The sequence below is a fragment of the Lactuca virosa genome, chromosome 8 (assembly GCF_052849685.1).
Source record: "Lactuca virosa cultivar CGN04683 chromosome 8, Lactuca_virosa_CGN04683_v6, whole genome shotgun sequence".
NCBI lineage: Eukaryota > Viridiplantae > Streptophyta > Magnoliopsida > Asterales > Asteraceae > Lactuca > Lactuca virosa.
The window spans coordinates 20,526,230-20,548,328 of NC_136433.1; the positions used below are offsets into that span (position 1 = coordinate 20,526,230).

The 22,099-nt window shown below is 39.7% G+C and overlaps 2 protein-coding genes across 2 annotated transcripts; both read left to right on the forward strand.

Annotated features, from left to right (window-relative positions):
• Positions 1 to 17,787: 17,787 nt before the first annotated feature.
• On the forward strand, positions 17,788 to 20,100 carry LOC145132454 (peptidase M1 family protein). The gene is made up of 3 exons (XM_079067235.1): positions 17,788 to 19,152; positions 19,242 to 19,568; positions 19,664 to 20,100. The coding sequence occupies exons 1-3, from the start codon at positions 17,935 to 17,937 to the stop codon at positions 19,961 to 19,963; spliced, it is 1,845 nt and encodes a 614-aa protein (XP_078923361.1). The 5' UTR covers positions 17,788 to 17,934; the 3' UTR covers positions 19,964 to 20,100.
• A 963-nt stretch (positions 20,101 to 21,063) lies between these two features.
• LOC145130151 (uncharacterized) lies at positions 21,064 to 21,868 on the forward strand. Its single transcript, XM_079064994.1, has 2 exons — positions 21,064 to 21,669; positions 21,797 to 21,868. Exons 1-2 carry the CDS (start codon positions 21,064 to 21,066, stop codon positions 21,866 to 21,868), a joined length of 678 nt encoding a protein of 225 aa, XP_078921120.1.
• Positions 21,869 to 22,099: the final 231 nt, after the last annotated feature.

The following is a 22,099-nucleotide window of genomic DNA, read 5'->3' on the forward strand; positions in this document are numbered from 1 at the left end:
TCTTAATGTTGGACCTTTGGAAGAAACCGGAGTCATCATTCAATTAGCGGACAAGTCAAGTGTATTTCCAAGAGGCGTGTTGGAGGATGTACTAGTTCAAGTCAATCAACTAGTATTTCCCGCGGACTTCTATGTCATTGACCTTGAAGAGAAGACCCCTTCCAAGTCATCTATGATCCTTCTTGGAAGACCTTTCATGAATACCGCTCACACAATTATTGATGTCTATAATGGGAAGATCACAATGGAATTTGATGGAGAGATCATTCATTTCAACATCTTTGAAGCCATGAGATACCCTAGCAATATTTCTCCATTATATCGGGTTGATGTGATTGAACCAATCACCCAAGAATTATTCGAGTTATCACATGGGGATCTTTTGAAGATGGTGCTCAACATGAGTTTTGATGTTGAAGGTTTGAAGAAAACATTGGACATGTATACATTGGACTCCGAAGTTGAAGAGATTGTGAAGACTTTAGAACTTAACAACTCAACAAAAAAGGATGTTTCTCAAGTTGCCTTATCTTATTCTCCAAACAAGATGCCACCTTCCATAATCCACCCACCCACACTTGAATTGCAAGTCTTACCTAGCCATTTAAAATATGCTTATCTAGGTCAAGATGAAACTCTACCGGTGATCATCTCTTCTCAATTAAAAGACTTTGAAGAAAACCAACTAATTGAAGTTTCGAAAGATCATAAAGAGGCCATGGGGTGGACAATAGCGGACATTAACGGAATAAGCCATAATGTATGCAATCACAAGATACTCATGGAAGACGATTGTAAGCCTAGGAGGGAAGCTAAAAGACGATTAAATCCTCCCATGATGGAAGTTGTCAAGAAAGAGATAATCAAACTCCTTGATGCGGATATGATTTACCTAATTTCCGACTCAAAGTGGGTTAGTCCAGTTCAAGTGGTTCCCAAGAAAACGGGAATCACGGTTGTTGAGAATAACAAAGGAATAATGGTACCCACTCGAGTTCAAAATGGATGGAGGGTATGCATTGATTATCGAAAGTTGAATCCAAGCACAAGAAAAGATCACTTTCCTCTTCCTTTCATCGACCAAATGCTCGAGAGATTGGCGGGCAAGTCGCATTATTGTTGCCTCGATGGATACTCGGGTTTTCATCAAATACCCGTTGCCCCCGAAGATCAAGACAAGACAACCTTCACATGCCCCTTTGGCACGTTTGCCTACAAGCGGATGCCATTTGGATTATGCAATGCCCCCGCCACATTCCAAAGATGCATGGTGAGCATTTTTTCCGAGTATGTAGAGAATATAATTGAGGTATTCATGGACGACTTCACAGTGTACGACAATTCATTTGACGAATGCTTGGATAATCTTAAAAAGATTTTGAAAAGATGCATTGAGAAAAAGTTGGTGTTAAACTTTGAGAAGTGTCACTTTATGGTCAATCAAGGCATCATCTTGGGTCATATTGTCTCCAAAAAGGGAATTGAAGTTGATAAAGCAAAAATTGATGTCATCCAAACCCTTCCTTACCCAACATGTGTTAGAGAAGTGCGATCTTTCTTAGGCCATGCGGGATTCTATAGAAGATTTATCAAAGATTTCTCGAAGATCACGCGACCAATGTGCCTCCTTCTTCAAAAAGATGTTGATTTTGACTTCAATGTTGCATGTCAAGAAGCCTTTGATCAACTCAAAACCTTGCTCACTTCCGCTCCAATAATCCAACCTCCAAATTGGGAGCTTCCCTTTGAAATAATGTGTGATGCAAGCAATTTTGCAATTGGAGCGGTTTTAGGACAAAAGGAGGGCAAAGCATCACATGTTATCTACTACGCCTCCAAAACCTTAGATAATGCTCAAGTCAATTATTCCACCACTGAGAAAGAACTTCTAGCAATTGTATTCGCATTGGAGAAATTCCGGCAATACCTTCTCGGAACAAAAGTGATTGTATACTCCGACCATGCCGCATTGAAGTACCTCATGACCAAGAAAGATGCCAAACCACGGTTGATTCGGTGGATTCTTCTCTTACAAGAATTCGATCTTGAGATAAAAGACAAAAATGGTGCCGAAAACCTAGTTGCGGATCACTTAAGTCGGTTGAATATTGGTGATTCTTCTTCTCCCATCCTTGATGAATTCCCGGATGAACACCTACTCTACATTTCAAACACTATTCCATGGTATGCAGATATTTTGAATTACTTGGTTACGAAAGAAATTCCCCATGCGTTTAGCAAGCACCAAAAGGCCAAGTTAAAGAGTGATTCCAAATACTACGTATGGGACGACCCTTATCTTTGGAAGCATTGTCCGGATCAACTAATACGGAGGTGTGTTCACCATAATGAGGTCGAATCAATCTTGAAGTTTTGTCATGAGTATGCATGCGGAGGACATTTTGGTCAAAACAAAACCATGCGAAAGGTCTTAGAATGTGGACTCTATTGGCCAACAATGTCAAGAGATACATATCTATTTTGCAAAAGTTGTGATAGATGTCAAAGAACGGGAACCGTATCCACGAGGCATGAAATGATTCAAAGTCCCATCCTCATTTGCGAAATCTTTGATGTTTGGGGAATCGATTTCATGGGCCCTTTCCACGTCTCTTTCGGATACACTTATATACTCTTGGCGGTTGATTACGTATCAAAGTGGGTTGAAGCAAAGGCTACAAGGCATGATGATTCCAAAACTGTGATTGACTTCTTGAAGTCCAACATTTTTGCAAGATATGGTGTACCAAGAGCTTTGGTGAGTGATAGGGGCACTCATTTTTGCAATAAAATGATGGAAGCCATGACAAAGAGATATGGTGTCACACACCGGATATCGACCGCTTATCATCCACAAACAAACGGCCAAGCCGAAGTGTCAAATCGAGAAGTCAAACAAATTCTTGAGAAGACGGTCAACACTACACGCAAATATTGGAGCTTGAAGTTGGAAGATGCATTATGGGCGTATCGGACCGCCTACAAAACTCCAATTGGTATGTCTCCATTCCACCTCGTCTATGGAAAGTCTTGTCATTTACCGGTGGAATTGGAACACAAGGCATATTGGGCGGTTAAAAAGTGCAATTTCAATCTTGAAGAAAGTGGAAAGCACCGAAAAATGAAACTTCAAGAAATCGAGGAGTTGAGGAACGAGTCTTATGAAAATGCAAGCATCTACAAAGATAAGACAAAAGCGTTTCACGACAAACACATCACTCGTAAGCATTTTATTCCGGGCTAAAAAGTTCTTCTTTATCATTCACGCTTAAAGCTATTCCCGGGAAAGTTGCGATCTCGATGGCACGGACCTTTTATTGTTATAAAAGTGTTTGATCACGGTGCGGTTAAAATAAAGAGTTTTGACACAAATCAAATATTCAAAGTGAATGGGCACCGCTTGAAACCGTTCTATGAAGGCTTCGACACGGGAGAATTCGACAAAGTAACATTGGAAAACCCGAATTACGAAGATTGACGGAGGCGGTGCTATGTCTTGGCAAAGACGTTAAATAAATGCATTGTGAATAAATAATATCCGCTTGAAGTTTTGGGTGTTTCTAAACTTGAAGTTGGCCTAAAAATAAGCATATAGAAGTCTTCCAGTGATTTTGGTGAAGTTTGAACAATTCCAAAAATTCGACTTTTGCGCGGGTACCCGCGCAGCCTCTGCGCGACCGACCCCAGCCGCGCAGGTTCCGAGTTCCAAATTGCACCAACATGGGATGCAAACTGTGAGTTGCGCGCGGCCGAAATCCACCCTCGCAGATGTTTGCGCGGCCAAGAACAAAATGCTACCTTCCCTTGTGCGGCCAGCCAATGCCACACCCCCTTATAACTCCCACCGGTAGGCCGCTCCATGCCCGCCCCACACCCGAAAACCCGACTCGTTCCTCCTTAACCCACCCTTATCCCCCCTAAACACGGCGGACTACCCCACCCACGTTGTGCCTCCCGTCTTCAACCGTCGGTCGACGACGCAGCGTCTGCCACCTCCGACGTCAGCCTCCGCTGACGAGCTCCGCTACCACCGTTTCCAATCAACACCACCGGTGGCCAGCCTTCTCCTCCTACAGCGACACTACAGCGGCAGCCCCGATCTCGCCCCCTTCGTCGCCGGAAAAGCGCAAGCAGCGCCTACAGCCTCCCCGCTCGCTGCTACCGCCGGCGCTCCACCACCACCCTATTCCCCACTCGATTCCGACTAAACCCCCACTTTCCTTTCACCGAAAACACCCCCCGCCACCGTCATTCCCGTGCTCACCGGAAAACTGCACAAATCACGATTCCAAAGCCAACTCTCCGACAAATTCAAAATTTCTTGGGGCATTATTCACTAAACACTCCACCACACACCGATCTACTACGCATTTGACCAAATCACATCGCCGGAAACCCTAGCTCCACCGCCGACCGCTGTCTGTCGCCGCCGCTCGTTTTGACCAAAAAAAAAAATTCCAAATTTTTGTTTCTCTCCGGATATTCAAAAGATTCAATCTTTCGGGTCAACTTCAAGCTTGGGGTGCGATTTTAGCGAATTTCTTTTTGAGTTTCAACACACGAATTTGGTACATTTCTTTAATTTTATCGCATTCAACTTCTAATTTAAATTAGCTTGTGTTATGCATTAGATTGATTTGAATTGGACTTAGTTTGCTTTGAATTGATTGAATTGCATTGAATTGTACCAAATTGCAAGTTTGGAATATTTGCCCGGATTATATTCTTATTATTTAGTTTGTTTGGATTGGTGTGAGGCGAGTGTGAGGGATAATTTTGGCCAAGTTTTTGTTGTTTGTTAGATTATATTGATAGGTGTAATGGCAAGGGACAAAACCATTCACGCCTCTCATGGTTCTTCCCGTGAGGCTTCATCCTCGCAATCCACAAAAAAAGCGTCAACCGAGAATACCGATCGTGCGGGTAACCTTGTCCTCACTAGCGCGCAAATCAAACAATTCAAGTCAAACCTCCAAAAACGTGCAATTCGAGCCACCAAATTTTACCACCAAGATTCCATGATGTACCTTGGCCTTGACGATTGCCTGCAACAGCTGTTCTTCAACATCGGTTGGCACGAGTTCCTCGCTCTTTCCGCGCGCACTTACCAACAACCCACAATAGAGTTCCTTTCCACTTATGTATGGGATGACACGGCAGGGGTGCTCACATTTAAACTCCAGGGTCGACAGCACCGACTCACCTACGACACCCTCAACACTATCATGGGCACATACGATAACGACAACACCGACATCTATAGCCATCAGTGGACTCGATTCAAACGCGTACCTAATGTAGAGTTTTGGACTCAAATCATAAGTCTTCCAAACTTCAATCCAAGTCGACAAAAAGATCCTTACATCATCCATCCTTGTTGGAGAATTGCTCACCGGATCCTCTCAACTTCCATCTTTACCCGTCACGAGCCGGGACAAATCAACACAGTCGAGCTCTATTTCCTCTATTGCATGAACCATCGGCGTTGGTCTTTACCCGGTTTCACCACCTTTTTTCTGGATAAATGTGACAGCATTCGCATGAAGACCACTGGCGACATTTGCATTGGAGGTCTCATTACCCTAATTGGTTTGGGTGTGGGCCTTGACTTTCCCGAGTCTGAGTATGTGCCAGTGGATGATCCACCTCTCTACCTCCTTGACTGCATAGCCCTCACCCGGATGGAATTACTGATGCCTCATCCTACCCGTCATAACCATTTTTCTTGGCTCAATCATATCAAGGAGCCAGTTTACATCTTGCCTAATCCTAGCATCTCCGCCTTTTCCACCAGCGACCCCGAAACTTGGTTCTTACCTGAAGAGTTACACGATGATGATGATGCAGGAAATGATGATGAAATGCAGGTCGACCATTCCAATGCTGGTAGTCCATTTGAAACCGAAGACCATTATGACCTCCCGATCCAACAATTGCCACCACCCCTTTATGGTCAGCCTTCGGGAGCCCATTTTGAGCCACAACATGAGTACCACTCTTATCCACAACGCAATGAGCCAGATCCCGAACACGAGTTTCCTCTTGATATCTACAGTCAGCTTGCTTCCTTGCGCCTCCAGGGCAATCGGAATACAACAGCCATTCGCCGCATCGAGGAGCAGCAAGCCCGCGCCAACAACTACATAGAGGATCTTTGGTATCACTTTCGCCCCGACGACGGTTACCCCCCTCGTGGGCCTCCTCCACCTTGATCCCGGTATGATCCTTCCTTACTCTCATCCTAAGCATTGAGGACAATGCTTAATTTTAAGCTTGGGGTGAGGTATTCTTAAATTTTTATTTTTATTGCATTTAGGTTGTATATAGTTGAATTTAAAGTAACTCATTTAGGTCATTCATAAAAATTGCATAAAAATTTCAAAAATATTGCATATTTTGTTTCTTTCTTTTCTAATTTTCATACTTTTTAGATGCATTCTAGTTTAAGTTCATGCATTTTTGTTCTCTCTTGTCTTCTCATCCCTACAGGTACCAGAGCACCGAGTCATAAGTATTGAATCATAGATTGGTCCCGGGTCTTGATATGGAATTCCTTGTATTTGATAAGTGGGACACGTTTCGAGCCTCACAGACCATTTTAAGACCGCTTGTGTGGGGGTCAGATGCAGGTAGCTTGATTGGGTCTAGGTGCGGAGGGATGTGGTTGGTCAAACCGATGTGTGCGAACAAAGATTAGCCCGGTAAGGTACATTGAAGATATTGAAGACTCGCATCTTGGTTTTGGGGGGGGGGGGGAGTACCCCTTAGTACTCCCGAGTCTTGTCCGAGCCTTACTTAGTTAGATTCTCACCACCTTTTTAAGATGGGTTATTTTTTTAGGAGTCTAGAGTAGATAGTTAGATAGATTTTGTTTATCACACCTTGCATTAAGGTGCTTGATGAACTTTGAAGTGGGTCCCCCAATTCACATCTTTTGGGACCAAGTTTTTTCGGTAACACCCATTTTTGTGTCATATCCCACCCTGTTTAGTTGATCTTGGCACATTGTCAATGATCATTAGGTGTTCATGTTAGCCTCCATCCTATGTTACATGGTGAAATTCCTTAGACCTTCAAAGAAGAAAACACAAAAAAATGAAGAAATTGGAAAAGTGAAGACAAAAAAAAAGAAACAATGAAGAAGATTAAAGAAAAGCAACAAAATCAAAGAAGAAAAAATGAAGAAAAAGAGCAACACAAAAAGAAGAACAAGAGTCCAAGTTCAAGGCTTTAGTTCAAAAAAAAAAATTGAAGATTCGAGAAAGCTGAATATCAGGCAGCAAAGAAGACTGAAGACCAAATAAAAGAAGTTCAAGATTGAAGATTTAGGTTGTTAGGTTTAGATTTAGGTTAAGTAGAATTTTTATTATTTTATTTTATTTTATTTTTGATTTTTGGTGAGAAAAGGCCCCGACGATGAGACGGTAAACTGTAAAGGACAGTACAAGGGAGAAACTTCTGAAACCGGATGTTTGCCCGGAGGCCGCGCTGCAAAGCCCTATTTCGTACTATACACTTTAGCCTGACAAATGTAGGAATCATATTGTGTGAAGAGGCGCCTTTCCTTCATGCACTATGGTCTACATTGGTGATTTAAAGTGCCCCCACTGGGCGCATCTCTGTTTCCTTTGTCTTGCACACCGCGACTACATCCAGCCATGATCTATTCGCCCATCAAGTGGTTGAGAATGTGGTTTATGGCTCTAAAACGGGGAACATTTTGAAGATGCGTAGGGTCCATGAAGGACTAATTCTGACCATGTTGACTGATGTTGACCAAGTTCTATGGTACCTTTCTTTTTCCTTTTTAGTTTAGCTCATCCCGAGCTCATTTTAGTCTTGTTCTAACTTGAGGACAAGTTAGGTTTAAGCTTGGGGTGATTTGATAGCTTATTTTATTTCCTTATTTTTATTAGTTTATTTTAGATTTTTAGATCTTTTTATCATTATTGCATTGTATTTTATTTATTTTTCTTTAGTATGGATCGTACCGGGTGCTTTTTATGTTGCATGAGGTATTTTGCAGGGGTTTAGAGCTTATTACGATTATGGATTAGAGTGAAGACGGACTTGTGGGCTTTCGATGCATTATTGGGCTTGGCGGATCCACCAAAGGAGATTTGGGCTTAAAAAGATAAAGACTTTGATGAAGTGGGCTTGTGAAGATGGATCATGGATAATTAATTTTGGGTTTGGAGCATCCACATTTGAAGATAAAAGATGATTGGCTGATTTGAATCACATGGATATGGAGGGGACCAAAGGAATCTTTGGTAGTGGAAGGGTGGAGTGGTGGAATGAAGGACCGATAACATTACAGCAACATTTGCGCGGGTGGAATTTTCGTTGCGCGGGTGGAAATTTCGTCGCGCGGGTACCCGCGCAACTGCCCAGTTTGGGCATTTTGGTCATTTAGCTCACCATAACCTTGGGGGATCAGATCTAGCAGCCATAACTTCGATTTTACACCATTGGAGAGCTGAGAGAGGTGATTTTGGAGCTAGAAACCCATTTCCTTTCATCTTTCCCAGATTTTTGGTAGTTTCATTATGCAATTAGACTTTTGTGATTGTTGTTCTATTGCCATGAGTGGCTAAACCCTTTATATTGGTTAACTTTGGTTAAAACCTTTGAATGTTTGTGGGTTTTTGAAGGATTCATGCTAGATTATCAATTATCTTATGTTTATGGTTCTAGATCATATTTCTTATGCTTGTTTAATGCTTTGATCATGAGCTTGGCACTTGAATGAGCTATTGTTAGTTTATTTCTTTGGTTTTGCATTGAATCATTGAATTAACTTAGAACAAGGGCTTTATGATGGTAAAAATCATCTCTATTTTATGAATCATAGCTCCTTTATGGATGTGTAAGCATTGACATCCTCTAGGAATTGGAGATTCCTTCTTTCTTATGGCTAATTAACTTCTTGGGTTCAATTGCTTCAATTAAACCCTTGATCTTGATTAAGAAGGTGTCTTGTGGGTTTCCCCAACCTCCATACTACCTAAGAGGAATCTTGGCATATCATGCTTCATGATTGCTATAACCAATTTGGGATGAATGATAAGCTTCATGTTGAATCCTAATGATAAACACACAAATGTTCATTGTGTTGAACTGCCTTGGTTAACCAATTGTTCCCAACATTTGAGCATCTCACTATCTTGCTTAATTGCAAGTTTTTAGTTATTCAAGTCTTTTAGTTTTCAAGCAATCATAACACCCCCCCTTTTTAGTTTAATTGTAATTAGTTAGTTTATTTACAATAGTTCTTTTAGATTGCATTGGTGATTGAATACAACCATTTCCCCGAGGATCGATACCCCTTTTTACCATTATATTACGTTTTATTTGCAAACAAAGGGTGTAATTTGCTTGGTGGACTTGACAACCCATCAAGTTTTGTTGAATTAGTAAAGCTAGGTCTAGTCAAAGAGCGTGTTTTGGTTAGATAATTTGGCAAGCGAGAGGTATTAGAGCGTGTTAATATCTTTTAGTACCAACTTAGAATAGCAATCATTAATTACATCAAGTCATAATCAATTTGAACAACAACATTGAGAACTAGAACTATAACCATTCAATCAAACTGTTTACAAGTTTATTTCATTTTGTGCATGCTTTTAAAGTAGATTGTTATTTTGTTATTTTACATTTGCTAACAAAACCCCCCTTTGTGACCAAAGTACCTTGCGCAAAGAGGTATAGACTTTTAACCCGTGTCTCTGTGGTTCGACCCTGCTTGCCTTGTACTACTTTTTAGTGCATTAAAGCAGTGTATTTGGAGTCTGTTGTACCCCTATCATTTGTTGGGTTTGACACGCCTAACAGGAAGGTGCCCTGTGAACTTATGTGTCGGGAAAATCAGTACGATCAATCTATGTTGAGCTAACTATCCACCATTCAGAACGACTCTCAGCTTCTGTCGTCTCCAACTTCTGTACAAGTCTGTTATCCTGCTAACAAAATTATAAAACTATAAATAAACATAAACTATACATATAAAAGAAAATCTTAAAATATATAAGTAACAATACGCCGTCGATTGTTATAAATTAGTTGCGGTGAGTCTTTTGTAAAGGCCTCAGTTTCGACCATGCAACAGCCCGAATGATCATATTCTCTTGTTGGGTACCAAACAAACTGCTCACATGAAAAGTTTCAAGAATCCATATCTGAAAAAATCATTTATTAGAATGTTAGCAAACAAAAAAAATAATAAATTGTTAATCAGGTAATTACCTTGAAAGCATATAAAAATGCGTTTAAGGTGTAAGTCACTTTTTGAAGTTGTTTCTCTTTTGGTTCCATTAGATGTATATGCTTGTCAACCTTATTAAATACAATAATTAGCTGTGAGTACAGTTAATCCCAAAGTACCCTCTCCATGGATATATGCGATATAAAAAGTTCTCAATTAAATTTCTAAATAATATTACTAATAATAATTAATTAACCTTAATGATAGCTTATTTTATTTCCTTATTTTTATTAGTTTATTTTAGATTTTTAGCTCTTTTTATTAGTATTGCATTGTATATTCTTTATTTTCTTTATCATGGATCGTATCGGGGATTTTTTATTTTGCATGAGGAATTTTGGAGGGTTTTGGAGCTCATTGCGGTTGTGGTTTTACTGGAGTTGGGCTTAGTGGGCTTTCCGATGCATTATTGGGTTTGGCGGATCCACCAAAGAAAATTTGGGCTTAAAAAACTAAAGGCTTGGATGAAGTGGGCTTGTGAAGATGGATCTTGGACTTTTATTTTGGGCTTGGAGCATCCATTTTTGAAGCTAAAAGTTGATTGGTTAATTTGAATCATGTGGGATATGGAGGGGACCAAGGGAATCTTTGGTAGTGGGATGGTTAGTGGAGGAAAAATGAGCCAATAGCATTCCAGCAGCACTTGCGCGGGTGGAATCTCCGTCGCGGGGGTACCCGTGCAACTGCCCAGTTTTAGGCATTTTGGTCATTTGACACATCATTACCTTGGGGGGTTGGATCTATCAGCTATCACTTTGATTTTACACCATTAGAGACCAGAAGAAGGCGATTTTGGAGCTTGAGACTCATTTCTTTTCATCTTTCCAAGTTATTGGTAGTTTCTTTATGCAATTAGACTTTTGTGATTGTTATTCTATTGCCACGAGTGGCTAATTTCTCTATTTTGGTTAGCCTTGGCTAAAACCTTTAAATGTTTGTGGGTTTTTGAAGGATTCATGTTTATTTATCATTTATCTTATGTTTATGGTTCTAGTTCATATTTCCTATGCTTGTTTAATGTTTTGATCATGAGCTTGGTACTTGAATAAGCAATTGTTGGTTTATTTCTTTGGTTTAGCATTGAATCATTGAATTTAGTTAGAACAAGGACTTTATGATGGTAGACATCATCTCTAGCTTATGAATCATAACTCCTTTATGGATGTGTAAGCATTGACATCCTCTAGGAATTGGGGATTCCTTCATTCTTAAGGCTAATCAAATTGGGTTCAATTGCTTCACTTGGATCTTTGATTTTGATTAAGAAGGTGTGTTGTGGGCTTCCCCAACCTCCATACTACTTATGAGGAATCTTGGCATATCATGCTTCATGATTTCTATAACCAATTTGGGATGAATGATAAGCTTCATATTGAATCCTAATGATACACACACAAATGTTCATTGTGTTAAATTGCCTTGGTTAACCAATTCTCATCAATATTTGAGCATCTCATCATCCTGCTTAATTGCAAGCTTTTTAGTTATTCAAGCCTTTTAGTTTTCAAGCAATCACAACACCCCCCTTTTAGTTTAATTGTAGTTAGTTAGTTTATTTACACTAGTTCTATTGGATTGCATTGGTGATTGAATACAACCATTTCCCTGAGGATCGATACCCCTTTTTACCATTATATTACGTTTTATTTGCAAACAAAGGGTGTAATTTGCTTGGTGGACTTGACATCCCACCAAGTTTTGGCGCCGTTGCCGGGGATCGAACCCGGGTCACCCGCGTGACAGGCGAGAATACTTACCACTATACTACAACAAGACATCTCAAGAGATAAGATCACTCTTTGGAACCATTTCTCAAAACCAAAGGAACTTTGGAACTCAAAATGAAATGAAGAGAAATTCCCCACAAGTGGTTGGTGAAGTTAGTAACACCCAACACTTAGAATCAAAGCTCTTGGCTTTGACTAATGTGTTAAGTCAAATGGTGGTGGGAAGTGGTCAACAATTGATGGTGTGTGGTATTTGTGTAATGACGAGACATTATACGGATAAGTGTCCCACACTTGCTAGTGAACCGGAGGATGTTAATGCAATGGCCGGATATCAAGGTCAACCAAGACCCATGGAATTTCAAAACACATACAACCAAAATTGGAGGAATAACCCAAACAACCCATACCCACCAAATCAAAACCCACCAAATGTTATAATGAGACCCCAATTTTCTCAATACCCATCACAAAAACCTCCATATCCACAAACATATCACCCCCCTCCAAAATACCAACAACCTCATCAACAAGGCCAATCAAGTGGTAACCATCAAATGAGTCTTCAAGAACTCGTCACTTCTCTTGCTCAAAGCCAAACCCAATTTCAACAAGAGACCAAGAACACTTTCTCCAACATTCAAGCACACATTAGAGACTTGGCCACCGCTCTCAACAAGATGGAACAAAGGGGTAAACTTCCATCTCAAACCGAGAAGAATCCCAATGTGAGTGCAATAACCTTGAGAAGTGGGAAAACACTTGGAGAAAGCAACCCCAAAAGAGTTTCAAGAGAAGAAGAAGATGAAGTTATTATTGTTGAAACTTCAAAGGTTGTAGTTCCTCCAAAGGAACCGGTTGTTCCAAACATTGAGCAACTTGAATCATCCAACAAGCCTATAAACCCATTGGTCATACCACCACCCTTTCCTTCCCGGTTAGCCGCTTCGAAGAAAAAAAAGGAAGAAAATGAATTCTTTGAAATTTTCCGCAAGGTCCAAATCAACATTCCACTATTGAATGCTATTAAGAAAATTCCAAGTTATGCAAAATTCCTCAAGGATTTGTGCACCAAGAAGAGGAAATTCAAAGCAAATGAAAAGATTCAAGTCAATGCAAACGTGTCTGCGGTTATCCAAAAGAAGTTACCTCCCAAATGCAAGGATCCGGGAATATTTGCTATCCCTTGTACCATTGGTGATTTGCATGTCGAAAGTTCCATGTTAGATCTTGGAGTCTCGATCATTGTGATGCCATATTCAGTTTTTCAATCTCTCAATGTTGGACCTTTGGAAGAAACCGGAGTAATCATTCAATTCACGGACAAGTCAAGTGTATCTCCAAGAGGAGTGTTGGAGGATGTGTTAGTACAAATTAATCAACTTGTTTTTCCCGTGGATTTTTATGTCATTGATCTTGAAGAGAAGACTCCTTCCAAATCATCTATGATCCTCCTTGGAAGACCTTTCATGAATACCGCTCACACGATCATTGATGTTCATAAAGGGAAAATTACTATGGAGTTTGATGGAGAGATCATTCACTTCAACATATTTAAAGCAATGAGGCACCCTAGCAATATTTCTCCATTGTATCGGGTTGATGTGATTGAGCCAATAAACGGGATAAGCCCTAAAGTATGCACACACAAGATTCTTATGGAAGATTATTGCAAGCCTAAGAGAGAGGTTCAAAGAAGATTGAATCATCCATTGATAAAAGTGGTCAAGAAGAAGATAATTAAAAGGTTCAAAAGATGCAAAGAGAAGAAAAAGGCATTTCATGACAAGCACATAACCCAAAAACACTTTATTCCGGGTCAAGAAGTTCTTCTTTATCATTCACGCTTAAAGATATTCCTGGGAAAATTGCGATCTCGATGACACGAACCTTTTATTGTTATAAAAGTGTTTAATCACGGTGCAGTTGATATTAAGAGTTTGGAAACAAATCGAATATTCAAAGTGAATGGGCATCGTTTCAAACCATTTTATGAAGGCTTTGACACGGGATAATTTGACAATGTAACATTGGAAACTCCGATTTATAAAGGTTGATGAAAGCGAGGCTATGTCTTGGCAAAGACGTTAAATAAATGCATTGTAAATAAATAATTTCCGCTTGAAGTTTTGATGTTTCTAGGTTTGAAGTTGGTCAAAAATAAGCATCTTGAGGTTTAGCAAGGATCTTGGTAAAGTATGGAAGAAAACCGGAGCATGTAGAGCGAAAAATTGCAAAAAATGTCAAAATCTGCAACTTGCGCGGGTACCCGCGTAAACGTTGCGCGACCCAACCCTACCCACGCAAAATCCGAGCTCAAACTACCCCCACACGAGTTGCAATCTGATGTATGCGCGCGGCTGCCCCTCGCCCGTGCAAAGTTTGTGAGGGTACCCGCGCAAATCTACCACTTCATAATAAAATTTCGAGCCATTTCATATGCTTCCTTTGCGCGACCAAGCTTTCATCCATGTGTATTTAGGCGGCCAAGAACTCAACCCACACATCATTGTACGACCCATGTGTTGCTTCTATACCATCCTCGCGAGCCTCCTCCACCTTGATCCCGGTATGATCCTTCCTTACTCTCATCCTAAGCATTGAGGACAATGCTTAATTTTAAGCTTGGGGTGAGGTATTCTTTATCTTTTATTTTTTGATTGCATTTTGATTGTATATTGTTGCATTTAGAGTAAGTCATTTAGGTCATTCATAAAAATTGCATAAAAAATTCAAAAATATTGCATATTTTGTTTCTTTCTTTTCTAATTTTCATACTTTTTAGATGCATTCTAGTTTAAGTTCATGCATTTTTGTTCTCTCTTGTCTTCTCATCCCTACAGGTACCATAGCGCCGAGTCATAAGTATTGAATCATAGATTGGTCCCGGGTCTTGATATGAAATTCCTTGTATTTGAGAAATGGGACACGTTTTGAGCCTCACAGACCACTTTGAGACCGCTTGTGTGGGGGTCAGATGCAGGTAGCTTGATTGGGTCTAGGTGCGGAGGGATGTGGTTGGTCAAACCGATGTGCGCGAGCAAAGATTAGCCTGGTAAGGTATTTTGAAGACATTGAAGACTCGCATCTTGGTTTTGGGGGGAGTACCCCTTAGTACTCCTGAGTCTCGTCCGAGCTTTGCTTAGTTAGATTCTCACCACTTTTTTAAAATAGGTCATCATTTTTCTTGGGGTCTAGATTAGATAGTTAGATAGATTTTGTTTATCACACCTTGCATTGAGGTGCTTGATGAACTTTGAAGTGGGTCCCACAATTCACATCTTTTGGGACCAAGTCTTTTCGGTAACATCCATTTTTGAGTCATTCCCCACCCCTTTTTAGTAGATCTTGACACATTGTCAATGATCATTAGGTGTTCATGTTAGCCTCCATCTATTACTCCATTTTCACTATTGGAGTCTTATGTTACATGGTGAAATTCCTTAGACCTTCCAAGAAGAAAACACAAAAAAATGAAGAAATTGGAAAAGTGAAGACAAAAAGAAACAATGAAGAAGATTAAAGAAAAGCAATAAAAAGAAAGAATAAAAATGAAGAAAAAGAGCAACACAAAAAGAAGAACAAGAATCCAAGTTCAAGACTTCTCTAAAAAAAAAAGATCGAGCTACATAGAGGCTGAAGACCAAATAACAGAAGTTCAAGATTGAAGATTTAAGCTGTTAGGTTTAGATTTAGGATAAGTAGAATTTTTATTATTTTATTTTTATTTTTGATTTTTGGTGAGAAGGCTATGACGATGAGACGGTAAACTGTAAAGGACAGTACAAGGGAGAAGCCTCTGAAACCGGATGTTTGCCCGGAGGCCACGCTGCAAAACCCTATTTCGTTATTATACACTTTAGCCTGACAAGTGTAGGAATCATAGTGTGTGAAGAGGCGCCTTTCCTTCATGCACTATGGTCTACATTGGTGATTTAAAGTGCCCCCACTGGGCGCATCCTCTGTTTCATTTGTCTTGCACACCGCGACTACATCCAGCCGTGATCTATTCGCCCATCAGGTGGTTGAGAATGTGGTTTATGGTTCTAAAGCGGGGAACATTTTGAAGATGCGTAGGGTCCATGAAAGACTGATTCTGACAATGTTGACTGATGTTGACCAAGTTCTATGGTATCTTTCTTTTTCCTTTTTAGTTTAGCTCACCCCGAGCTCATTTTAGTCTTGTTCTAACTTGAGGACAAGTTAGGTTTATGCTTGTCAACCTTATTAAATACAATAATTAGCTGTGAGTACAGTTTATCCCAAAGTACCCTCTCCATGGATATATGCGATATAAAAAGTTCTCAAATAAATTTCTAAATAATATTAGTAATGATATTTAATTAACCTTAATTATAATCTGTAATAAATTAACTACAAGAAACCTGTTGAATTCATCAAAGTCGGATACCAAAGCCAAATACTCATCTAAAACAGGTTGTTTAGCCAACCGCCTATTGAACCCCTTCTCTAATAGATATAAGAGACATACACGGACCACATCTTTGTTCGATAAGTCATTAAGCGAATGCTCAAACACCTTCTTCACATTCCTCGTAACTATAGGAAACATACGGGAACGAAAGGCGGCGTCGGAATTGGACGCAAGAAAATAATCTCCAAAACACAAGCCGGTAACAAAACAAAATTCTTTTTTCCCGAAAGAAAGCTCGTAACCCAATCTCAAAAACCATTTATTCTGCTTCGCTTCGGGGGTCCATGATAACTTCGTGGCAAAAAATATAATGTAGAAGCAAAGGATCCCCATCTACATTAGGAATGTCTAACCACCTACCAAAACCTGCATTCCAGAACATAGTCGTGCATGTCGGTCTGTCTTCCAATGCCACAAGAATTTCCCCACCGATTTTAGATTTACAAGACAGTGTAATGGATGCATCAAAAACTCTGTCGTGATGCACAAATAAAAAAGTTGTTATGACCCAAATTCCCGATCGCGTCGGAAAGTCGGAGCAAGATCCGGAATGAAGTCGAGGGTCCAAATGTTTTCAAAATATATTCCAGATTTTGAAAATCAAATTCCCGATTTGGAACACGTACCAAAACTTCGGAATATGCATTCCGGAAACAACAAAATGGGCCGGCCCACCCGAAAAAGAGTTTGAAATACGTTCCAGAACAACCTATTCTGAAGAATGTGGTTATTTTGAAAAAAAATGGCTCATATTTATTAAAAACACATAAAAATGATTAGTTTAATCAATTTCCCTAAATAAAAGAAAACAAAGATTATCATTTCCTTAAAAATAAAATAGCTTCTACATTTTCTCTCGAAGGTTATTTGTTTAATTTGCTTATTATGTTATATCACATGCTAAATTTGAAAAATGGAACAAACGTACGAAATTTTATCAAAAAAAAAAATAAAAACAATCAACTTTTCTAGACATTTGACGAAAAAAATACAGTTATTCTAATAAACAATTTAACCTTTTTTAACATATAACCGTTTATATATAAAAATGTCATTTTTTTTTTGTTCACTTGCTAATTTTAAGACTTCAACTTACGTAGTCATAACATATTTGTGCATTTTAAAAATATATAATTTTAAAAAATATATTTTAAATCTAGAAGCTAAAACAAAATATAATTAGAAGTCGAAGCAATCATGAGTTTGAAACAATAAGTTTCATATTGGACGTCACTAAACTATATAATTAAGATCAATGATTATGATTTTGATCGTTTTTATATAATTTTATTTTATACACGGGTTATTACCTGGTGCATAATACATGAATTAATAATATTGCGAATCAAATTCTACACTAATGCGTTACTTTATTATAGAAAGGCTTGCTGCAATTCTTACACTTGCGAATCAAAACCAAATAAATCCCTTGATTAGCTCCTGCGTTTGCCCTCTCGATCGATACAAAGAAACACATTCGTCGTCACCAAAACCCTAGAAGTTCAACAATGGCACCGATTGATCCACACTCGTTCACCGATTCAACCCACCCCCTAACAACCCACATCTCCCTTTCTCTCTACTTCGATTTCTCCACCTCCACCATCTCATCCTCTGCCTTGCTCACTCTATGCGCTCCACATACCGGCGATCTGCTCCTCGACACTCGGTCACTCACCATAAAGTCTGTCATCGACCCGATCAACAATACCCCACTCTCATTTTGTCTTTCTTCCGACGTTGACCCCATAAAGGGCCAACCTTTAACCGTTTCCCTCAACAACAATTCGAAAATCTTGATTACTTTTGTCACTTCTCCATCTAGTTCAGCCCTTCAATGGCTAACTCCTCCACAGACGTTCAACAAAAAGTTCCCTTTCGTGTATACCCAGTGTCAATCCATCCATGCGAGGTCGATTTTCCCGTGTCAGGACACACCCGCATCACGAGTCCGATACAATGCCAAGCTGAACATTCCTCATCAGTTATCAGCTGTTATGAGCGCGAGACACGTCGAAAGGAGAGCACCGTTGGCTGGGGGCGATTCAAGTTTCGCGTGCGATGAATCTTTATGGTGTGCAGAAGGAAGAGTCGTTGAAGAATTCACCATGGAACAACCGATTCCACCTTATTTATTCGCCTTCGCGGTTGGAGAAATTGGGTTTAGGGAAGTGGGCCCCAGGACTAAGGTGTTCGCAGAGTCGGTCCCTGCGGTTCTTGATGCTGCAGCAAAGGAGTTCGCAGGTACTGAAGATATGATTAGGGTTGGAGAGAAGCTATTTGGGGATTACGATTGGGAGAGGTTCGATTTACTGGTTTTGCCTCCTAGTTTTCCTTATGGTGGAATGGAGAATCCGCGGATGGTGTTTTTAACTCCTACTGTAATCAAAGGAGATGCTAGTGGTGCCCAAGTTGTAGCACATGAACTTGCTCATAGCTGGACTGGGAATTTGATCACCAACAAAACTAATGATCATTTCTGGTTGAATGAGGGATTTACAACTTATGCAGAAAGAAGAATAGTTGAGGCTGTTCAAGGAGAAGACATAGCTGCTTTGAATATAGGAATTGGTTGGAAAGGTTTGGTTGATGAAATGGAAAGGTTCAAAGATAACATTGAGTTCACAAAACTTTTAACTAATCAAGAAGGTGTAGATCCAGATGATGTATATTCTCAAGTTCCATATGAGAAAGGGTTTCAGTTTCTATGGCGCATTGAAAGACAGGTTCTTTACTTCTTTCATATATCATGTTTTCATTTCTTTTTCTATGAATCTTGTTTTATTTTTATATTTGGTTTGTGGGTTATGTTCAGATTGGGAGGCCGGCTTTTGATGAGTTTCTAAAGAAGTACATAGCTGCATTTAAGTTTCAATCGATTGATACTTATATGTTTCTTGATTTCTTGAAAGTGAATGTTCCTGGAATTGAGAAAGAGATTGATTTAAAGATATGGACTGAAGGCACTGGTATTCCTTTTGATGCTATGGAGCCAGTTTCTAATATCTATAAAAAGATAGTTTCATTAGCAAATGAATTTAAGCAAGGTAGGATGCCAAGTGAGGAAGAAGTTGCTAATTGGCATGGACAGGAATGGGAGCTTTATTTGGAAAATCTCCCTAAATCTGTTGAAGCTTCACAGGTATGATCGTTTCCTTTAATAATTGCTTTATGTTAAATATGATCTTTGATTGTAAAATCTTGATGATGATGATGATGATGATGATGATGATGCAGGTTACAGCTTTGGATTCTAGATACAGGCTATCAGAATCAAAGGACTATGAGGTGAAAGTAGCATTCCTCCAACTAGCCATTGCTTCAAGATGCAGTGAATATTATAACATTGTGGAGAAAACCTTAAAGGAAGTGGGGAGAATGAAATACCTTCGCCCATTGTACACAGCACTTGTGCAAGGGAATGTGAAGAAAGAAGAAGAGAAAATATTTGCACAAAGGGTTTTCTCAGAAGCGCGTGAAACTTATCATCCAATAGCTCAAGGTGTTGTGGAGTCTATTCTTTCCAAGCATCTTTAATCGTATCAATTAACCAAAAACTTTTGACTCAAAGACTTGTTACTTTTCATGAATTGATGTGGTTTGTTTCTAACGTTAGGCTCAAGTTTGTGGATGTGTTTTTCAATTAATTTTCTTGGTAGTTTTGCATATGGAAATATGTTTTTGCCATATTTAATTGGTTCACACATTAATTTTTCTCATAATAAAAGGTCTAGCACTTATGAATCAATTTAATTGGAAGTTAGAAATTTTGTTGCTTTTTACAATGATCTTAAGCGTTATCAAGAACATGATAGAAGTTATTTATAGTCGCTATGGAGGGACTCAACATTGCAATGAAAGTGGCTTGCCAGAAGGGTCTTTTCCATGGAATAAAAAAATACCACATTCAGAAATATCAATCTCTCACGTGTTCTATGCCGATGATGGGAGAGTGGAGTCAAAGCAACATTAAGAACTTAGCAAGGGTGTTAAGATGCTTTCAGGTGGCGTCAGGATTGAAGGTCAACTTCAACAAATCCAGAGTATTTGGTGTTGGAGTTGATATGTCTGAGGTTTCTCGTTGGGCTGTACCTTTGGGTTGTCAACCAGCTTCGCTGCCCTTCACATACCTGGTCCTGTAGGCGCGAACATGAAGTTAAAGATGGTCCTGTAGGCACGAACATGAAGTTAAAGAAGCACTGGAAGCCTATAATTGATCGTTTTTATTCTAAACTTTCGCCTTGGAAATCGAAAGCGCACTCCTTTGGAGGAAGATTAACCTTAGCCAAAGCGGTCCTTGGCAGCCTACCGTATTATTATTTCTCTCTATTTGTGGCTCCGGTGGGAGTTATTGACATTCTTGAAAAAATTCGTAGACAGTTCTTAAGGGGTAGGAGTGATAACAAGTACAAATTGCTTGGGTATCGTGGGAAAAGGTCGTTGCACCAAAGGATAGAGGGGGACTTGGTTTAAGCTCACTCCGAGCCTTCAACATATCGACGATTGTCAAATGGTGGTGGGCATTAAAAACAAACAAAACAGCCTTATGGAGCCGTGTAATTATGGGTATTCATAATTTACATAACAAACCTGCTAATGTTTTATCAAAAAGAACTATTCCAGACGTGTAGAACAATATGGCGGAGGTGATGAATGATCTAACTAAGGTTGGGATAAGCTTTCATGACATTTTAAAGAAACAAGTGAAGAATGGTAACGACACCCTCTTCTGGATGGACGGGTGGTGTGATGGTGAGCCACTAAAAGATAAATTCCCAGAACTCTATCAGCTTGAAAGACGTAAGACTTGCAGGTTTAGTCAAAGAATACAAGTGGAGGGCCAAACTTGGGAATGGAGAGCACCCCCTGCATCTGCGGAACAGATTCATAGCCTTCCGATGTTGTATGTTGTCATTGGAGATCACCGACCATCCCCAGAACCTAATACATGGAACTGCCCGTTATCGGAGGATGGTACCTTTCACGTAGAGTCGATCAGACTAAAGATTGATAATATAGAGCCGACGAACAACGAAGTAATCATCCCTTGGATTCATGATATTCCTATAAAGGTTAATACCTTTATTTGGAAAGCTAATCTGGGACGTATCCCAACCAACTTGGCGTTAAAGAAGAGAGGAGTCACAGTTGTAAACTCAACATGCTCACAATGCCATCTTGAGGACAAAGATACGGAGCACATCCTGATCCGTTGCCCGGTGGCGAGCACTATATGGGATCTGGTATTTAAATGGTGCGATATTCCGAATCCACAATTCCAAACCATCGGGGAACTCATCAGTTTTGTAAAAACTTGGGGGAGATGTTGGAGAAGGAGAAACAGCCTAATTAGTGTTTGTTATGGTGTAGTTTGGTTACTATGGAAAGCAAGATGCGATTGGGTGTTTAGGAGCATACGAACTTCCCACTTCTAGATTCTAGATAGCGCTAAGTCTCTTGTGCTCACTTGGCTTAGACACCGGAAAGCCAATTGTCATTATAGTTGGGCTGATTGGTGTATTTGCCCACTGAAATGTTTGTAATCCAAATTCAATTGTAACTTCCTTTTTCTGGGTCCGCCTAGTACCTTGCTAGGCGGTGATCCTTTAATAATATTTGCCGGTTCTAAAAAAAAGAAGTTGTGTAGAAACTTCCTTCTAAATATCTATAAAT

What these genes read in the sequence shown, in the direction of transcription:
- LOC145132454 (XM_079067235.1), top strand. Translation starts at nt 17,935, where the DNA reads ATGGCACCGATTGATCCACACTCGTTCACCGATTCAACCCACCCCCTA. An exon ending in TATGGCGCATTGAAAGACAG is followed by an intron (nt 19,153 to 19,241) that starts GTTCTTTACTTC and finishes GGTTATGTTCAG; the next exon opens with ATTGGGAGGCCGGCTTTTGA. An exon ending in AATCTGTTGAAGCTTCACAG is followed by an intron (nt 19,569 to 19,663) that starts GTATGATCGTTT and finishes ATGATGATGCAG; the next exon opens with GTTACAGCTTTGGATTCTAG.
- LOC145130151 (XM_079064994.1), top strand. Translation starts at nt 21,064, where the DNA reads ATGGCGGAGGTGATGAATGATCTAACTAAGGTTGGGATAAGCTTTCAT. An exon ending in CGAGCACTATATGGGATCTG is followed by an intron (nt 21,670 to 21,796) that starts GTATTTAAATGG and finishes GTTATGGTGTAG; the next exon opens with TTTGGTTACTATGGAAAGCA.